The following is an 18558-nucleotide window of genomic DNA, read 5'->3' as shown; positions in this document are numbered from 1 at the left end:
ATTTTAGAGAAATTCAAAAGGATTCAGTTTGGAACGTGGTGTGATTTCCCCCTGTGCAACCAACTTCTCCTACTCCCATGCCATAGAAGAATTCAAATCTCCCCATTGTGTTTTCCCCATGTTAGCATCAGAGAAATTTAAGTATACCAACACAACATTCCCCAAAGTTATCTGGCAATAATACAGTAAGTGAAACAGGACATTGCGTTATTAAATTGTTATGGAATTGGTTTCCATCAAGGACTAGCTTTCTGTAAAGTTATTCTGGGATTGTTTTAACTGGTATTGGAAACAACAATTAGGCCCTGCCATTGAAGTGCTTGCTCTTGGAACTTCCAAGTGCTTTGTTAAAAAATTCTTAATTCTCTAAGATTTAACTGAAACATGTGTGCCCAAAGGTGCTCTGCTGAGGAAAAGCAAGTCCAGCCAGTGGATAACAGAACCAGAAAATAGCTCCTTTTCTCTACCCAGTTCCAGAGCAGAGAGCACGGATAGATCAAAAGCACATTTGTCTCTAACAGGTAAAGTTTCCAATTTGTCTTAAGCTCTAGGATCTGGAACTTTCTCAGGAATTCCCGCCCCCCTCTAAATGCTACAAGGAAGATGAACTGGCATCCATTCTTCTCCCTAAAAAGCAGCATTAGGGTTCTCATGGCCATGTGCTACAACAAATATTTATGAACCCCATGCTCTACAGTGCCTCAAGTTCCTGCCAATTTGGTAGATGGGCTGCCACAATCTTCTGCAAATATTTTCCCTCCAAGATTCAGACAACTTTGTTGAAGAAACGCAAGCCAGTTCAAAATCATCCTTGATTTTTGTATGGTAACTGCCATTTTAGAAGTTTCAGACTGGTGTTTTTGGCACACACACACAATCCAGCTAAAGCTAAATCCATTTTATCTGCACTAATTTCAATTGGCATACCAGGGTTATAAAATTGACATTGTAAATTGATTTTAAGGTATGGAGAGGATGTGATCTTGGAAAATGCTAGGGTGCAGATTATTTCCCAACCTAGAGTTTCAAAAAGTGTTACGTAATAACCTGGATAATCTGAATTTCCCTGCAGAATAGCTGGTTATTTGAGTTGCATTTGATTCCAATAAATGCTTTCCCAACACGTTCTGAGGTCTTCTTATCTTTCGTTTGTTTCCCATATTGGTGCTGGCCTCAATTTACCCGCTTTTAAAAATAATATAAAAACTGGAAGGATTCTAGAAGGAGCTCAGATGACAATGGAGAGTCATGGCGAACTAAGCAAGTTTTTTTTCTTATCAAAAAAGCTCATGGAAATCTTTCCTTGGATAGGACAGAGAACATCTTTATTATAAACCCTTCCGGATGTCTAGTGTATCTTTAACAAGGTATATTGGAAACTTAAAAGACTTTCCATTACAAAATGTGTACGGAGCTTTGCAAACATCTCCCTGCTGAATTTGGCAAGTCAGGCCAACACACGCATACACACACACAAAAGCAAGGGTACCTTCTCCATTTTTGACATTTGACACATTTTGAGCTGTACAGAAGTGCTTCAGTTAACATTTTGTCCCACCCTCCACTTGCAAATATGGTAGTGTCTCAAGAAGGAATTAATTTCTGACAATGATCTGGCTTGTTTTGTTTTGCTGAAATGACTGCTTAACTACTGTCAAGTGAAAGACGGAAGGAAACGCAGAGGAGTGATGAGAGAAGAATATACCTACCACACCTCCTCAGTGAGGTAGATTATTGCATGTATTACTGAATGCCACATCACAGAAGTACCATGTATGTTCCATTCATCCAGCGGCACACAAAACACACACACACGTGTCTGCTTAATGAATCTATGGAGGCACTATATCCAGACAAACGACACAACACCACAAAACAGAAGAGAGGCAATCTTGGTCGGGATGTACAACGTTATGCACGGACAAAATGTCTGCTGATTAACAACCATTCATCAGTCAAGAACTTTTCGTTCACTTTCAGACTTGAGGATTTCGGTTTTTTTTTTCCCAACATCCAAAAAAGTGTCTTGTCAAACATGCTTCTGTAACCAATCAAGTTGGAAAGGGTCCATTCATTGCATTGCTGAGCATAAAAAGGAGACACGCATCCCCTACAGGGACACAGAGTCTCTGGCAAGGACTAGCAGGCTGGAATTCCAATAACAGTGACTATTTGATCAATAGATGCTGGCTGATTAAATGGCACAGCCAACCAGCTTGATTACAAGATCCCTTAGTCTTCCAGAAATTTAATCTACTGGCTGGCAGGCAGGGGTTGCTTAATATCCCTCAGGGGGCAAGTGTTCACATTCTTTAGGTCTGAGCCATGGCAAGGGCGAACGATTAAGCAAATGTTGCTTACTGACCATAAGGAAGGTTTTGGTGCTATAAATCCAGAGATTCAGGCCCGCTGAATCTAAATTAAAACGCACAGGTTTAAAATAAAAAGTATGAAGGCAGCTGAAGAAGGACGAGAGATTCAGACTAGCATGTGGCGTTTCCTATGAAGGGCAAGATGGTCAGAGCGAGAGAAGCTACGGTCACAGTCCGGACACTGGAACGGTTTGATGCCGGTATGTTTCCGGAAGTGCCGCGTTAGTTCGTCAGAGCGAGCAAACTTCCATGTGCAACCTTCCCAAGTGCATTTGTAAGGCTTTTCACCTGAGAATGAAAAAAAGAAGAGTGGTGTTAACAAACGGACAAATCGTTCCACACGTTACCAGTACAAGAAGCTGTGTGATAAAGGCAGAGCGGGGTTCTGGGCAGCAATGAGAGTGCACAGTTAATGAGCAGACTGGCCCATCTTTAGGTTGCTTTAGGCTTTCTTTAGAGCAGTGGTTCTCACCCTGGGGATCGGGACCCCTTTGGGGGTCAAACGACCCTTTCACAGGGGTCACGGCAGGGCAAGCGGCTTGGCCAGAGGTGGGGGGGGGGTACCATCCACACAACAGCCTTGTGTGGTAGATGTTCGTCTGTCTGGAGCAGTGGAAAAGAGTGAGATCGGCATGGTGGGACAAGAAGGAGAACTGAACTGAGAAACCCCGGGGAAAATGCCAATTTATATACAATCGTGAACAATGGATCTTCACACCATTGGTCAGTTTTGGTTTAATTTCTGTGAAAGGACCTTTGCATAATTTTATGGTTGGGGGTCACCACAACACGAGGAACTATACTGAAAGGTCGCAGCATTAGGAAGGTCAACAATCATTGCTTTAGAGCTTCGGTACTTCAATAATTGCATATCGTTCCCAAAACAACACCTTGCAATTCCACAGAGCAATTTCCACGATGGCAGCAAATCAGGAGGGCTTCAGCCGCCCATTACCCGGAATTGCCTTAACCTTCCATTCACAATTAGGAATGATCCACATGTATCTGTGATGGCCAAATACAGAAAAAAGCCCCACACAGTGCTGCTGCATCAAACAGTTCTACCCATAAAGTGTTGACACAGCAGCAGTACAGAGCAGGCACTGGCCCCGGCACTTGGGCACGGCTTGGTTCTGGCCCAATATGATCCTGGGGAGAACTGCCAGATCAATGCCTGGTCTCCACAATATGAAGTACATGCAAGGAATGTTGGAATACTGCAACCAATTGTATATATTATGTAGAGTACAGCAAGGGTAATCAACCTGTGGTCCTCCAGATGTCCATGGACTGTAGTTTACAGCATTTGCTGGCAGGGGCTCATGGGAATTGTAGTCCATGAACACCTGGAGGACCACAGGTTGACTACCCCTGACCTAAAGAAACCCAATGGAACAACAGAAGGATTGTGAGAGAAGAGTCTTGAGAACTTACTGCATACCTGTATGTGTTCTTCTGTGAGCTTTGAGATGGGAACTTTTAGTGTAAACTTTGTTGCAGCCTTCATAATCGCATCTGTGTATTCTACGCTTTCTTTGTGTGTCTGGGGACTCCACAGGTAAAGGTCTCTTTCCATGTTGGACTATTACAGAAGGGTGATTCCTGCAAGAAGTTACAGTTCAGAAATAAATATATTTTTAGCTAACTCTTTAGCTAACTCTTCCTTCATGGTGCACTGCAGAGTTATTTTATTCAATACCCTTCTGTCTTTTGGCAGCACGAACAACATTACATGCATGTGGAAAAATTCAGGCAAGCTTAGCAAATTTTATGGACTTTAGTGGTAATATTTTGGCTTCCTTCCCTGCTGGGGGTTTTATTCATTCAGTGGAATGAACAAAACCAAAAGACATTTTTGCACAGTATGCTAGGGTTTTTCATGTTTTTAAGATCAGGGTCTTGTTTCCCAGACAACAATGTTTAGTTTTCCCAAATTCTCAGTGCTTCCAGCGAACTTTCACCATTTTCATTTACGTATTTATCAGCTGCTCAAAAGAATACAATTTAAAACGAAGCAACTAAAGACACTGGTAAATCCATCACTTATTTTGCCATGAAAAGCTGAACTCAAGAAGCCTCATAGTTCATCCATTCCCTTGGAGACCAATTAAGAATTTCCTGTCTGGGACTGGCACAAGGGTGCGGCCTCCTTTCACCACTGATGTCAATGCCTAAAACGAATGTTTAGACTGCATGCGAATGTGTCACACCCACAGGATGTCTGAAATTGGCTCTTTGGCTTTCATGAATAAAATTTCCTTGCCTGTGCCCTGAAAGGTACTATGCAGGTGAGGTGTGCAGTGTAATAAGTGGAAGATCACATAGACTAGTCTTAAACACAAATTCAACGGAAACTGATAGCTCTTAAGAGACTGTTTTAAGACTGGATAATATTACTAAAATTGATTTTTTAAAAATCTGCCTTCCATGCCAAAGCTATTACAAGCTCATGGAATAAAAATGTAAACATACATTAAAAGCCAATCAATAATATTACAAAAACCAAGGGGTAAAAAACCTTCACTCAGTACTGAAAGCTTAAACTCAGTACCAGAAGAAAAAGTATTCCATAAATGAGGTGCAGCTGAAATATGCAGTTACTGAAGCTGGCGTGGGAGGAAGGAAGCCACAGGAGTGAAGCCAATCACATGGACCTTCACTTCCACATTACTACTGTAAGATGTAACCTTAACAACAAAAAGTAGTTTCTTGGTAAATGCCACAGTGCAGAAATAATGGAGAAACATGGCCCATACATTTTAAAAATACAGGGGAGTATCTCACTCTCAAAAAAATTTGAAGGAGGCTTCAAAGCTCACCAACCCAGAACCTCTCTCCTTCAGAAGAAGAAGAGTTGGTTCTTGTATGCCACTTTTCTCTACCTGAAGGAGTCTCAATGTGGCTTACAATCTCCTTCCTTTCCCTCTCCCCACAACAGACACCCTGTGAGGTGGGTGTGGCTGAGAGAGCCCTGATATTACTGCTTGGTCAGAGCAGTTTTCTCAGTGCTGTGCTGAGCCCAAGGTCTCCCAGCTGGCTGCATGTGGGAGAGTGCAGATTCAAACCCAACTCGCCAGATTAGAAGCCCGCACTCCTAACCACTACACCAAGCTGGCTCATATTAAAACATATATGTGGACTCAACACCTTTTGCTATTCTTAACTAGGATATATCCCTTCCATCAGATCCTCAATGGGTAGCCCTCCTGTTTTGGGTACAGTTTGCAATAAGGAAACACATTTCATTATTTCATCCAAGACAAGTATTTTAGGACTCCCGTTACTTACTCCTGAAGCATTGCCTGAGGGGGGGACAATGAAGTCATCAATGGAGGGGACAGTTGTTCAGGATAATAGTCATTCCTGGGAGATTCCATGCCCGGTTCTACTTTTATTAATTTCTTTAACGCTGGCTTCTCATAAGACTCAATAACAGGCACTATGGGGAGGGGGGAGGGAATCAATCAATAAAAAGCAAACAGTTTTTATGTCTACAAAATTGCAAAAGTGATATCAGAATGTATTTTTCCTGCCTATTACTATGTTGGCACTCCAGACAAGTTTGTACAATAACCAGTGGCTTTGGTCACCTGAAGCAACAGAAAAGAAGAAGAGCTGGGTTTTTACATCCTCCTTTTCACTTCCCGAAGGAGTCCCAAAGCGGCTTTAAAACACCTTTCCTTTCCTCTACCCACAACAAACACCCTCCAAGGTAGGTGAGGCTAGGAGAGCACAGACAGTTCTGTTCTCCAGATTAGAGTGTGCTGCTCTTTAACCACTCCAGCACACTGGCTCCCATGGGAGGAATCTCTGTCACATGTTTTAGCCTGAAATGTGGGAGGGGGGGGGGAAATATTCTTCCAGATTATAAAACTGAAAGAGAGGATATTCTCCCTCATCCCTACCCTTCAGACTAACAGTGTGACAGAGGCATTAGTGGTAAGGTAAACTACTGATTATTTTTATGGACTACTAATTTCTGTGGATTTGTTTTTTGTTGTTATATTTTTGTCTCACTCTTCTTTCCAAGGAGCTGGATGCAACATACACAACCCCAGCCAATATTATCTTCATAGCTCCATCATATAGGTTAGACAGAGATAAGTGTCTTCACTCAGAAGTGACACAGTAAGCTTCATGGCAGAGCAAAGATTTGAACCAGAGCTGTTCCAGTTCAAGTGCAATACTCCAGAGTAGGGGTAGTCAAACTGTGGCCCTCCAGATGTCCATGGACTACAATTGCTGGCAGGGGCTCCTGGGAATTGTAGTCCACGGACATCTGGAGGGCCGCAGTTTGACTACCCCTGCTCCAGAGATACCCCAGGGGCTTAGACTAGTTGCTCTGCAAAGAATTTCAACTGTACATCCACTAAAATAGCGGTCCCCAACCTTCTTCTGGTCAGGGACCGCCTCCGGGGGTGGGGGAGAGCCAGCAGCCCGGCTGCCGCAGTTGCTCATAAACGCGCATGCCCAATTGCTGCGCATGCACGTTTTGGCCACCAGGTGGCGCTAACACACATGCGCAGAGTTGCCGCGCATGCGCGCCGGCCTCTTTCCCCCCCTCTCGTTGCAGGGGGGGGAGGCAGGCGTGGCCGCTGGCGGCCCGGTATGATGGCCTTTGCGGCCCGGTACCGGGCCGCAGACTGGGGGTTGGGGACCCCTGCACTTAAAGAAACAACATAAAGCATTTGCCTCAATAAGTGTAAGATAATTTTAACTTAAACACTTCATTGCATTGGTTTTTATTAGTCTACTTGATCTGAAGAAATACCTCAATCTATAGGGATCTGTCAAGAGTTGCAAACATAAATAATAAGAAACGGGAAAATTCACAAAAGTATGTACTTACCTGGCACACTACTTGGATTTTCCAGCTCATCTGAAAAAACCGTGGATACCATAATAGACTGTTGGAGCTGAGAGGGATACATGAAAGGCTGGAGTACAGGCTGCACTACAACCGGCTGTATAACTGGAAGTATCGAGCGCTGAAGTCCGTGCCGTGAAAGAGCTGCCATTACTGGAGGGATGGTTAGTGGTACACTGAAAGGCTGTATTCCGGGAGGGGTCAATTTTTTCATAGGTGGGCTGGGTGGAGGCAAATTCAATCCAGGTGAGGCTCTCCTATGTACAGGCTGGTATTTCAGAGGGGAAGGAGAACTTCCAGTCGAAGATGGAGAGCTCCGCTTGTTCACTGTGAGATCAACAGGTTCTACCTGGACTCCATTACACAGTCCATCCGGAATCGGGTAGAATTTATTGGGCATCATATTTGGTGTGGAATAGATGACGCCATATTTGTTGGACTTCATGTGGTCCCAAGCATTGTTGAATGACTGAGCGGAAGAGGAGAGGGGGAAAGGGAAGAAAGGACAATGAAATGAAAACGTATATCCTGAACAGGGCACAAATTTACACACTGAATGCAGCAACATTTGTTTATATACAGATCCTGGTAGGGTCACCTCTATGAAGCTTTTACAGACTGATGCAAAGACTCGTTTAAACGAAGCACAGGTTACATCTAAGGAATTTTGGATATGTGGCATTCTGTTGCCACATAATGGCAAGTAGATGACCTACAGGTTTCTCTTGCATGGTCAGCCCCAGTCCCTTGTGTTTACTACTTATGCCAGATTTCAAGATTTGATCTTACTGTGGGGTAGAGCGTTTTGTTACAAAAGGCAGACATTATGGGGACCATTGCTAACATCCCGTCTAATGCTACTGAAAAGTAGTTGATTCTGAAAGACAAGGCAGGATGCTCTAGTATACTTTGTCCTCTAAGAAAATTCCCAGCCTTTCCCTGATGTTGCTGGCTTATCGGCAAACTGCAAGGAAACAGCCTGAAGATGCACTGGCCTGGTAAGACCCTGGATGGCAAAATAGCTTCAATCACATAATACATCAGTGCTACTGCTTAACTTTTACTAATGACGAACCCATGAATCTGCCTTGTACAGAATCAGACCGCTGGTACATCAAGGTCAGTATTGTCTACTTCAGGGGTAGTCAACCTGTAGTCCTCCAGATGTCCATGGACTACAATTCCCATGAGCCCCTGCCAGCGTTTGCTGGCAGGGGCTCATGGGAATTGTAGTCCATGGACATCACAGGTTGACTACCCCTGGTCTACTTAAATTGGTAGCGTTTCTTCAAGATCTCATGCAGAGGACTTGCACATACCTACTGCCTGGTCCTTTTAACTAGAGATGCCAGGCATTGAACCTGGGACCTTCCTGATGCCAAAGAGAGACTACCACTGAGCCACAGTCCTTCCTCTTTAATGTAATAGTTATCTATTACTTTAAACTACATATGTGTAAGTGATACCTAAATGAACTTTATTTAAGTAAACACTACCAAATGTTTGTTCAAGAAGTTCAAAGAAGTTAACGCTTCAGTGCTTCCCCCCGCCCTTTTATAACATATGCCATTTGTAATCTTGTTCCTGTCAAAGCCCAAAGAGTTATGAGGTAAGGAAATGATAATCATTGCAGTTCTGAACGATCAAGGCTACTGCATATGAAGAAAGGTTAATCATTGACAGCAGAAAAGTATCTATCAGCTCTCAAGGTTGGCACAAGTCACTCCATAAGATGCAGCCTACTGTCCTCTGTGACTCCACAAGGGACACATCTCTTGGATTGTATTCTGATTGTAGGGTTGTGCAAATTGTTCACCAAAGCAGCCGTTCGTGCCCGGTGCAGCCAGCACCCGCGCCACGGGGGGGGGGGGGCTCGGGTGCTGGCACACCAGGTGATGCACAAACGTGGGTGCAGCCCACCGGTGTGCCAATGCCTGCCCCCCCCCCCCGCAGTGTGGCGCTGGCTGCGCTGGGCACGAATGGCTGCTTCGGCAGCTGAATCGCACGACCCTATTATCCACTGCCCTAAGTAGCTGCATGCGCAGTCAAATTCAGCCTTGGTAAATACGGCATGGATGTACATCCCATACATTACATTGCAGCAGTGAAAAATGAATGGTATTTTGTCTTGGTACCTATGCCATGATCTGGGTGGCCCAGGCTACCCTAATTTTGTCCCATCTCAGAAGCTAAGCAAAGTTGGTCCTGGTTATTACTTTGATGGAAGACTGTCAAGACATCTGGGCTTGCTAGAGAGGGGTAGGCAATGATAAACTATCCCTCTTTCTCTCTTGCTCTGAATACTTTAGGGCAGTGGTCCCCAACCCCCAGACCGGGGACCAGTACCGGCCCGTGGATCAGTCGGTACCGGGCTGCGGCTCCTCCTTGTCCTCCTCCCCGGCTGCTGCCTCGGGGGCTGCCCTGCCACTCTGCCGCCGGCTCACCTTTCGTGCTCTCTAGCGGCCGCCATGGCTGGAGCTCCCCCTCGGCGTGGCACTGTGCAGCTGCTGCTGGCAGTGCCCCCAGTGGGTGGCGGGAAGTCAAGGACACCAGCAGGAAAGCAAGTAAAGCAGGGGCTCAGGTGGCGGCGATGGCCACGTCCCTCGGCAAAAGACTACCCCCCACCCCGGGCCTTAGTAAAATTGTCAAGCCTTGACCGGTCCCTGGTGATAAAAAGGTTGGGGACCACTGCCTTAGAGGATCATCATAACTTGCCTGTGACTTGAAACCATCTTCCAACCACAACTATTGGCCCTTTACAGTACAAACTCATCTTGGCTTTACATTTCTGTTGTATTAAACATTCATAATGAAGCACCCAAACTGTGATAAGTCTGTTATGCAACATTTTTTTAGCTGTGGCAGTGGAAAACAGCAAGAGTCCAGTAAAACTGTAAAGACGCACAAAACTTGTGGCAGGCTATGAGCTTTCATGAGTCACTGCTAATTTCTGCTACCCATTCTGGTCTATTTTAAGTGATATTTTTAAAGTCTGAAAGTTAAGAAGCTAGTTTTCCACAGTTGCTACAGCTATGGAATATTTACAATGTCTTTAGTCTTAAACAGAGGTTTGGGGCAGGGGAATCACAAGACTCTGGGAAACAGTGTACAAAAGTCAATCAGAACAACGTTGGAGTCCAGAGGCACCTGTAAGACCGACAAAAATTATACACGTGTTGTGAATTAGTCTCTGTACATTTACGGACTAATGAAAGGCATACTAACTTGAAAGAAAGTTCCATGCCTGTCAGACACGGTATGCTCTCCCCACAACAACCAAGTAAGTTGTGTTTAATAGCAGATAATCAAGGAAAGCAATTTATCAAGGTGATGGAATGAATCTCTAAAAAGTAGCAGCATGGAGGGCCTTCTGCCAAAGTCTTCCATAATCTTTTAATCCCTGCTGAAAATCTGCAAGGAAGTTCTTACTAGGGCTTCAAATGTGATAAAATGCACTAGTCACAGGCAATGAAATCTTTCATTGTTTTAAAGTGGTACATAATACAGACAGCACACACTGATGCTCATGTCCCTCAAAGTGCCTCTCAGAGCATCTTCACTTTTAGGAGACAATTCCTGCCATGCTCAGAGTTGCAGCACTGTGAAAATTACGACCCTTCCTGTAACAATTCCAGAGAAAAAAGACAGCTTTTCCTTTTAGCTGAGGTTTGATGTGTAGAAATGGGCAGCTGAAGCTTTCTCATGGCATGGAGGGAAATAACACCCCCATTAAACCTGTTAACGGGAGAGGGCATTTCCCCTCCTAGCTATTGGCAAATCTAAGCACAGTGTTTTTCAAATGCCCAGTTCTAGTTCCCTCACATGACTAGTTGAGTTTTCTCTGCTTTATTATTTCTAAAGAAGAAGAAGAAGGAGGCTATTTTTGTTCCACCAGATATTTGGGGATCAAGGGAGAAAGCAGTGATTACAGCATATTTTTTAAAGGGATTTGTTTTTTTACAACTATATTTTGCAATATTTATCTCTGTGTTTTTAAAGTTTTTATACATTGTTAAGCCTTCTGCAGCTGAGATGTAGGTTAAACTGAAGTAAACATAGGCGAAACTGAAGGTTAAACCAATGGACAATCCTACGCAAACTTACTCATTCACATGAATATTCTTACAAACACACACGCTGGCCAAGACCCTCGCAAATATTTCCCCTATCCTGTCTTGTTTGAAGCCTCACTCACAAAGACACCACACTCCCTTCTCTGCTCCCTTCCTCTCTTTCAAAATACAGACATACACACAAGTTGGCTACGCTGCCAGTAGTTTAGCAGCCAAAGATTTACTGGTCACCATTAGTTTGGGTAAAAACAAATTAATATATTCCAAATGCTTCTCCAATAAAGTGTTGTTTTTTAAAGTGTCTACTGTTTTCTGAAGACCTTCTAACAAATGTTTTGAGAATAATATCCGTGACAACTTTCAAGGCCTTTGAAAGCAATCCTTACATGCTTTGCAACCACAGATGGTAAGAGAATTAACAGCTCAAACACAGTGATGATCTAATTTTATAACCTTCTCGTTACCAACAGGCCTTTGAATACAGTCCACTGTCTAATTGCCCCCCCCTACAGAACTATTTTCCAACTACACGGAGGCAAACAAAGCAGGTTTACAATGCCAGACTTATCCAAGACCTTCCCAGAGCAAGCTTGTTTCCAGAATAGTGCAAAGATACTTCTTCCTTCCTGTAACCTGCATGTAGCTCTGGTGTGAGTTCTCAAAAACTGACATGACAAAAACTGACGTGACAAAAACATGGGCCAGCAGAGATGAGGCAAACAGTATCAAACACAGAAAAAGTTTTATAATTTACAGGCTTAGAAGGTATAGTGCTAGGTCAATTGTTTTATCCGTGAAGACACTGTGTCTTTAACAGTTGCACAGCTTTCTCTATCATGGCATTTGCGTACTGGGAAATTTGTTGTTGTTCGATGCGAAGTCGTGTCCGACCCATCGCGACCCCATGGACAATGATCCTCCAGGCCTTCCTGTCCTCTACCATTCCCCGGAGTCCATTTAAGTTTGCACCGACTGCTTCAGTGACTCCAGCCAGCCACCTCATTCTCTGTCGTCCCCTTCTTCATTCACTCCCAGCATTAAGCTCTTCTCCAGGGAGTCCTTCCTTCTCATGAGGTGGCCAAAGTATTTGAGTTTAAATTAGGGTCCTTTTAAACTGGGAAATTAGGGTACTTTTAAACTCCTGTCTGTAAAAGTAGTTAAAGACACAGCCTTGGTCAGGCCAAATAGGTCACTATGCTAATTGCCTGTCTAATGATTCTGGGTATGAAGAGAAATAATTGCTTTTCAAGGTGTAATTCTGTTCTTGCTCCTTATGAAAATCAGAGAACTGCATCCTTAGGGATTATTGTCTACTAGTGATATGGGGGGGGGGGGGGGATGAACTAAGAAAAAAAACAGGAAAAAAATGAACTAGAATAATTTCTGAAGCCCTAAATTCAACAAGATGTTATTTGGACTTGTATTCAGTGATAGCTAAAAAGTACCTCATGTTAATTTGTGGGCCAATAGCAATAAATACTAAGAATTATTAGGTAAAAATAATCAAGTGTGGTTTAAGTGTCATACTCAAATTAATTCAAATTGTAGCATGGACATTATTTTTGCCGACATAATACTAGTAAAAATTACAAACTGAATATGGTATGTACTCCCCTTCTTTTTTGCTGTCAAGTCACAGATGACCTGTGGTGACCCCATTAGGTTATTTAAGGTTAGAGATGTTCAAGGGTAGTTTGCCATTGCCTGCCTCTATGCTACAATCCAAGACCTTTTGCTAGTCTCCCATCCAAGCAGTAACCAGGGCTGACCCTGCTTAGCTTTCAAGATGGGAGGAGATTGGTCTAACCCAGGGGTAGTCAAACTGCAGCCCTCCAGATGTCCATGGACTACAATTCCCAGGAGCCCCTGCCAGCGAATGCTTCCATCAAACTGGAGGGCCGCAGTTTGACTACCCCTGGTCTAACCTGAACTATCCAGATCCAGTCTTGTACAACCGTTACATGATATAAATTCAAGAAAAACACCAATGGCACAGGAAATTGCTGACACTAATTTTATCATGCGCCAAAGAAATGTGCATGATATGCCATGAATGTAATTGTCTGCTCATCTCTTTCAACAGAATTTAACTCTCTTCCTTGGAGAGCTCTGGGGTACCTCTTTGGGGGGACCACACTCTCTGTGGTATCACTTGCTTTACATAGTAGTCCCATATCAGATTGAAAAAATAATATTCTTTGTACTGGGTGGGAGGAGAGACAACATTTGGACCGTAGGATGCAATTGTGGTTTTATCTCTCTTCTATTTACAAATAACATGTACATACTCTCACAAAATTCCCAGAAATTTTTCAGTTGCCAAGCCTACCTCATCTCATGTTCTCAATGGCATCCATTCACTGTTATTATTTTTATGATGCAGCATCAATGTTTCAAAATGGAAGATTTTAGAAAAATAAAGCATTGAAAATTTTTCTCTGTCTCATTGTCTCATCAGATTGTGTACCTGAGAGACTGTCTTTCTGCCTACATCCCCAAAAGAGCACTATGCTCTGCCACTACCAATCGACTGGTGATCTCTGGCTCCAAAGAAGCACATTGGTCCTCAACAAGGGCCAGAGCTTTTTCTGTTCTGGCTCCCACGTGATGGAATGAGGTCCCTGAAGAAATCAGGGCCCTGCTGAACTCCCACAATTCTGCAGGGCCTGCAAAAGGGAGCTCCTCCACCAGGCATTTGCTTGAGTCTGACCGGCCCAACAACATCCACTGGTCCCCCCCCCCCAGACACCCCCTCCATGACCTGAAGCAGCCTGACCTCCCTGGGGGCTATGTCTAAGTTATTGTTCTATTTGAAGCCACTGTATTGTTGACATGTTATTTAGGACTGTGTTCTATGTTTACACTGTTCTATGTTTTATGTGAACTGCTCTGAGCTGTATGGAAGGGCTGCATAAAAATCTAATAAATAAATAAATAAATAAAAATAATCCACATCAACAGAAATTTGAACTTTTACAGAGACTGACCACTGGAACTGGGTCCATGGCTTCTTGCTTGATTGGGATGGGGTCAAACATTAACATCTTCTTAATCAACTCTACTTGTACAGGTGTTGTCCAGGACTCTAAAAGTAAGGGGGGAAAAAGAGAGAATTTTTAAAGTTCATTAAAAAGCAGTAACAAGAGCACTTTACACTAACATAGCACACCTTATCTTTTACAAATATGCTAATAATTAGAACATGCTCTGTCAGTATTATCTTTATGTAATGGGCCTGAGGGCAGACAGTCCACAGGCTGAAATAATACTGGTATACTGACGGTATTAGAGTTTGTGAAATTTCAACCAGGAATCTCCTGGCTTACAACTCAAACCAGTCTACGCTTGTTTCCATCACACTGCACTCATCTGAGGGCTGCAAGTTTAAATATAATGCTCATTCTCTGTTCTCAAACACTCTTGCATAAATGCCTCTGTGAATTGTGGTATCACAGAGTTTCAGGAAAGATGTAGTTAACACAACAACAAACAAAAATTTGTGACCAGCTTTACAAGAGAAAATCTTCTACAAAAACATAAAACTCTTTAAAACTTATTTATCTAAGACTCCCCAACCAATATGTTAAACCACTCTAATTTTTTATGATGACTCTTCAGATGTTACCAATCAGCATTTAAAGGCACATGCTAAAAATATTTGCCTCTCTTCTCTGCAAAACATAACTGTGTAGATGTCACATAATGCCAGTGTGCAGAAGTGAAGTCTTTGAGGAATGCATCCTGGATATGGATAATGTTCTGTGTCAGTAATTAATTACTATCAAGAAAGCCTCTGCATTCGCTTATTCATGTCTGTCAAGCTTTGCAGACAGAACACAATACAAGAGGCATATAAAATGTTCTGTGCAATAGAAGTTGAATGGAAAGTCTGTATGGTAGGATATGCTTAAGCAATGAACTCACTTGGAGAACTCTGGGACTCAATTCCAAAATAAATAAATAAATAAAATGAGCATGCACCCAGGCATGATCAAATTATCACAATGCATTTTTGGACACAAATATAGAGATTGCTCAAAGGAATTACAACTGCTAAATTGTCTGTCATGAAATACACTGGACATTTGTTTCATTAATAAATAAATTCTGATGTGCTGATTGAATCATATCCTTGATAGTTTAACCTGACTCCCTTGGCACAACCTCATTACTTTGTGGGCTCTTTTTAACATCCAAAACCTCTGGGAGTTATTTTTTTAAGTATCCTTTTGAGCCTGACTCTTACGAAGACACAACAGCAATAAATGCTAAAGGCTTAGAAACAATTTAAAAGAAGCCAAAAATCTAATCTCTAAGCCGATTTCCTGAATTATAAAAGCAAACCCAAGGCTTTTCAAACTAAAAATGAGCTCTTCCAGAACGAATATATCTACTAGTTCATAAACACTGCATTCAAGTTAAGTTCCAAGAAATGCAATTCGATAAGAAAATCTGATGCAGCGTTCTGGTTCATGATATATTTTTGCTGAAGGGTATATGTCCATGCCTGTATTTAACTGATCCTGTCGTAAACAATGTTAACAACTAAAACTGACACATTCGATTTCCATCCATAGGTGGCGCCAATAATATACCTCAAAAAATATTGTATGGGTTTTGAGAGTAGATTTCACTATGAACAAGTGACAAATTCAACAGTAACATTGCTTTTAGATTTTTTAAAGTTCTATGTAAGTTCCATGCATAACACTGAGACATGCTACATTACGAGACACTGGTAAAGCAGGAGGATGCACGAGTGGGTTTGCAAGGTGGAAATTATAATGGGAAAGCATTTCAAGGTTTTAAAACAACATAAAATTTAAATTCTGGTGGCAATAATGTTGCCCAGATTCTTCTTCAGAAGGACCTTATAGTGTTATCTGGTATAAGCAGAGCCGCAGTAAAACTACTTTATGTACATCAAGCGAGATTTACTATCAAAAATCTATTGCCTTCAATTCTCATTAAAACACGAAAAAGAACCCTTGTATCACAAGAGATCTGTGGTATCTAAGTCACATCACAGCGCATGAAGTCAGACGTTTCATTATCAATTTATGCTTTGTCTGATCTTTTCAGCTCAGCAGCCACTAAGCGTGCAAAGCCTCACGTGAACCAGGCCTCAGCTGTCCATCATGCACAGCAATGAGTACTCTGACTGACACTAGCATGCAAGGGTATTTTTTTCCTTTCTAATTCTGGTTCCTGAAGTCCAATAGCAAGAGATGGGAACTTAGGCATGCTTTGCATATATAAAAACTCCCATCTCCTGTTAAAGGACAAATCTTTGTGATCTGTGCAAGAAATAACCTCATGAGCAAAGCAGCCAAAAGCAGCCAAAAGCAGATTGTACATGTGAGCGAGGGATACAGCAAAAGGAAGCACTTGAACAAACTTTCAATTCATTGGGACTCATCCTACCATGTTAAAACTTTTCAAGATTTCCAGCACTGATCAAAACTCTAACATGGCTATGGGTGATGTTTTACCCTGGAACAGCTAGTTTTATAATGAATAGCCAGCCATACAAATGAACAGCCACATTTCATTGCCTAAGAGAATTCTGAACTTTTGCACTTCTGCATTTAGAGTTTTGACCACCTGAGCTGGGTAAATCTTGCAATTCAGTTTCAGTTTTCTGTTTTAGTAATTCGGCACATTCTCCTGGCTCTGGGCTGGTTCCCACAAGCAAAAGGCTAAAAGGTGATCCCACCCTACTTTACTTGTGTTCCCCTGGAGAAAATGGACTCGAAGGTATTATATCCCACTGAGGTCTGTGCCTTCCCTAGATCCTGCCCTCCTCAGGCTCCACCCCCAAAATTTCTAGGTATTTCCCAAACTGGAATGGGCAACCCAATTGTGAGGCATTGTATGAAGACTATTATTCAAAAGGGGGGGGGGATTCTTATATGGAATGCACTCTGGCCTGAATAGATTCCCTAATGAGTACTAAAGTATCTATTGAGCAGATTAAGTTTTTGTTCTTAATTCTTGGATCTGAAGTGTATCAAGAACTCCAACCATACCGCTAAGACCTCTTAACCATTATGGCTGTCATGTGACTTGAAGCCGATGACCAATGCTAGCCTGAACAGATGCTCAACTCCGTAGATCTGCTTCCTTTCCAACACCATGTAAAACTGAGACCTGAGGTTTAGAATTTGTTGTCTCCTAAGTGAATCTTTAGACGAAACAGTTCATAAAAGTAAACAAAAAAGATAAGTATAGTGGATATGTGACATCGCTTTGGTAAATTCTGGCTCTTACCTTAGCACCTCCTCTCATTCTTAGAATGAGAACAATGTAATTCAACAAGAGGAAGATGAAATTAATGTGACCACATTTTTAAACTATAAAATACTGTCAATTGTTGGGAAACAAATATATTATTTCAGGTAGGTGGGTTACTAAATTAAAAGGCGATTCAGTCTTTCAGATAAATTATTTTGCATCAAATGTTTTTATATAGGTAAAAGTATTTAGGCTGTATGTAATCTGAAGCTAAATAATTACCCATGATCCAGTAAGCAAACATTCCACCCTCTCTCTGCATTAACAAGCCTCAAGGTTTTACTTTTCTGTCTCCTCCCAACTACTCCACCCTGTGGATTTTTGCCAAGGCAAGGCAACTTGTCCAAACAGGACACAGCTTTTGATAAGGTTGTGCTCACACCCTGTACTTTGACAAGGCAAGTGAAGCAATTGATTTTCTTGTATGCAAATAAGGACAGGTGCAAAGGTAAAGTCCAAGCAAAGTTCCAAGGCACTGCTCCAACTGTAATCTGGTAGAGAAGAAATGGGGGATGGGGAGAAGCTGGGGGATAAAAATGAAAGGAAAATATATTTACTGCCTTTTGATTTCTTCAAGTGTCAGAAGATGATCCACCCAATGCTCAGGAGCAGACTGGGAGGCCAAAATGGCCCTGCCTTCAAAACAGGGAGAGAAGAAGACAGACTCACTGTGGCTTTCCTGCCACCTGTCGGTGGCTCTTGGCCACCATATGCAAGAAGGGGCTGATAGCCTGAGGTTGCAACCCACTCCCACCTCACAGATAGCAGGAGGGCATCATCTTGTGGCAGCAAAAGCTCCTACCTGCCTACCTCATGGGGTCCACCCTGAGACTAGTGTGGTAGCTCTTTCCCAGGTCATCAGCCCACCACAACTTTTTCTGGTGCATTTAATGATCAATCTGCCCTTGCCATTTAGCAGCCATTAAAAATTTACAAGAGTTAGGGACAGATT

At 42.6% G+C, this 18558-nt stretch overlaps 1 protein-coding gene across 4 annotated transcripts in view; it reads right to left on the bottom strand.

Moving 5' to 3' along the window:
* Positions 1 to 1298: 1298 nt before the first annotated feature.
* Positions 1299 to 18558, bottom strand: part of KLF3 (KLF transcription factor 3) — a 30302-nt gene continuing 13042 nt past the window's right edge. For all 4 annotated transcript variants that reach the window (XM_077301683.1, XM_077301685.1, XM_077301682.1 and 1 more), the window contains 5 exons: positions 14300 to 14397; positions 7222 to 7708; positions 5661 to 5811; positions 3814 to 3974; positions 1299 to 2660 (listed from right to left, as the gene is read on the bottom strand). In XM_077301683.1, the coding sequence (XP_077157798.1) occupies positions 2479 to 2660; positions 3814 to 3974; positions 5661 to 5811; positions 7222 to 7708; positions 14300 to 14397 (1079 nt within the window). In that variant the 3' untranslated portion in view covers positions 1299 to 2478. The remainder of the gene's footprint in view (positions 2661 to 3813; positions 3975 to 5660; positions 5812 to 7221; positions 7709 to 14299; positions 14398 to 18558) is intronic.

The sequence above is a fragment of the Paroedura picta genome, chromosome 10 (genome assembly GCF_049243985.1).
Source record: "Paroedura picta isolate Pp20150507F chromosome 10, Ppicta_v3.0, whole genome shotgun sequence".
In the NCBI taxonomy this organism is placed as follows: Eukaryota; Metazoa; Chordata; class Lepidosauria; order Squamata; family Gekkonidae; genus Paroedura; species Paroedura picta.
The sequence above is the reverse complement of the archived record's forward strand: the minus strand, read 5'-3'. Positions and strand labels throughout refer to the sequence as shown.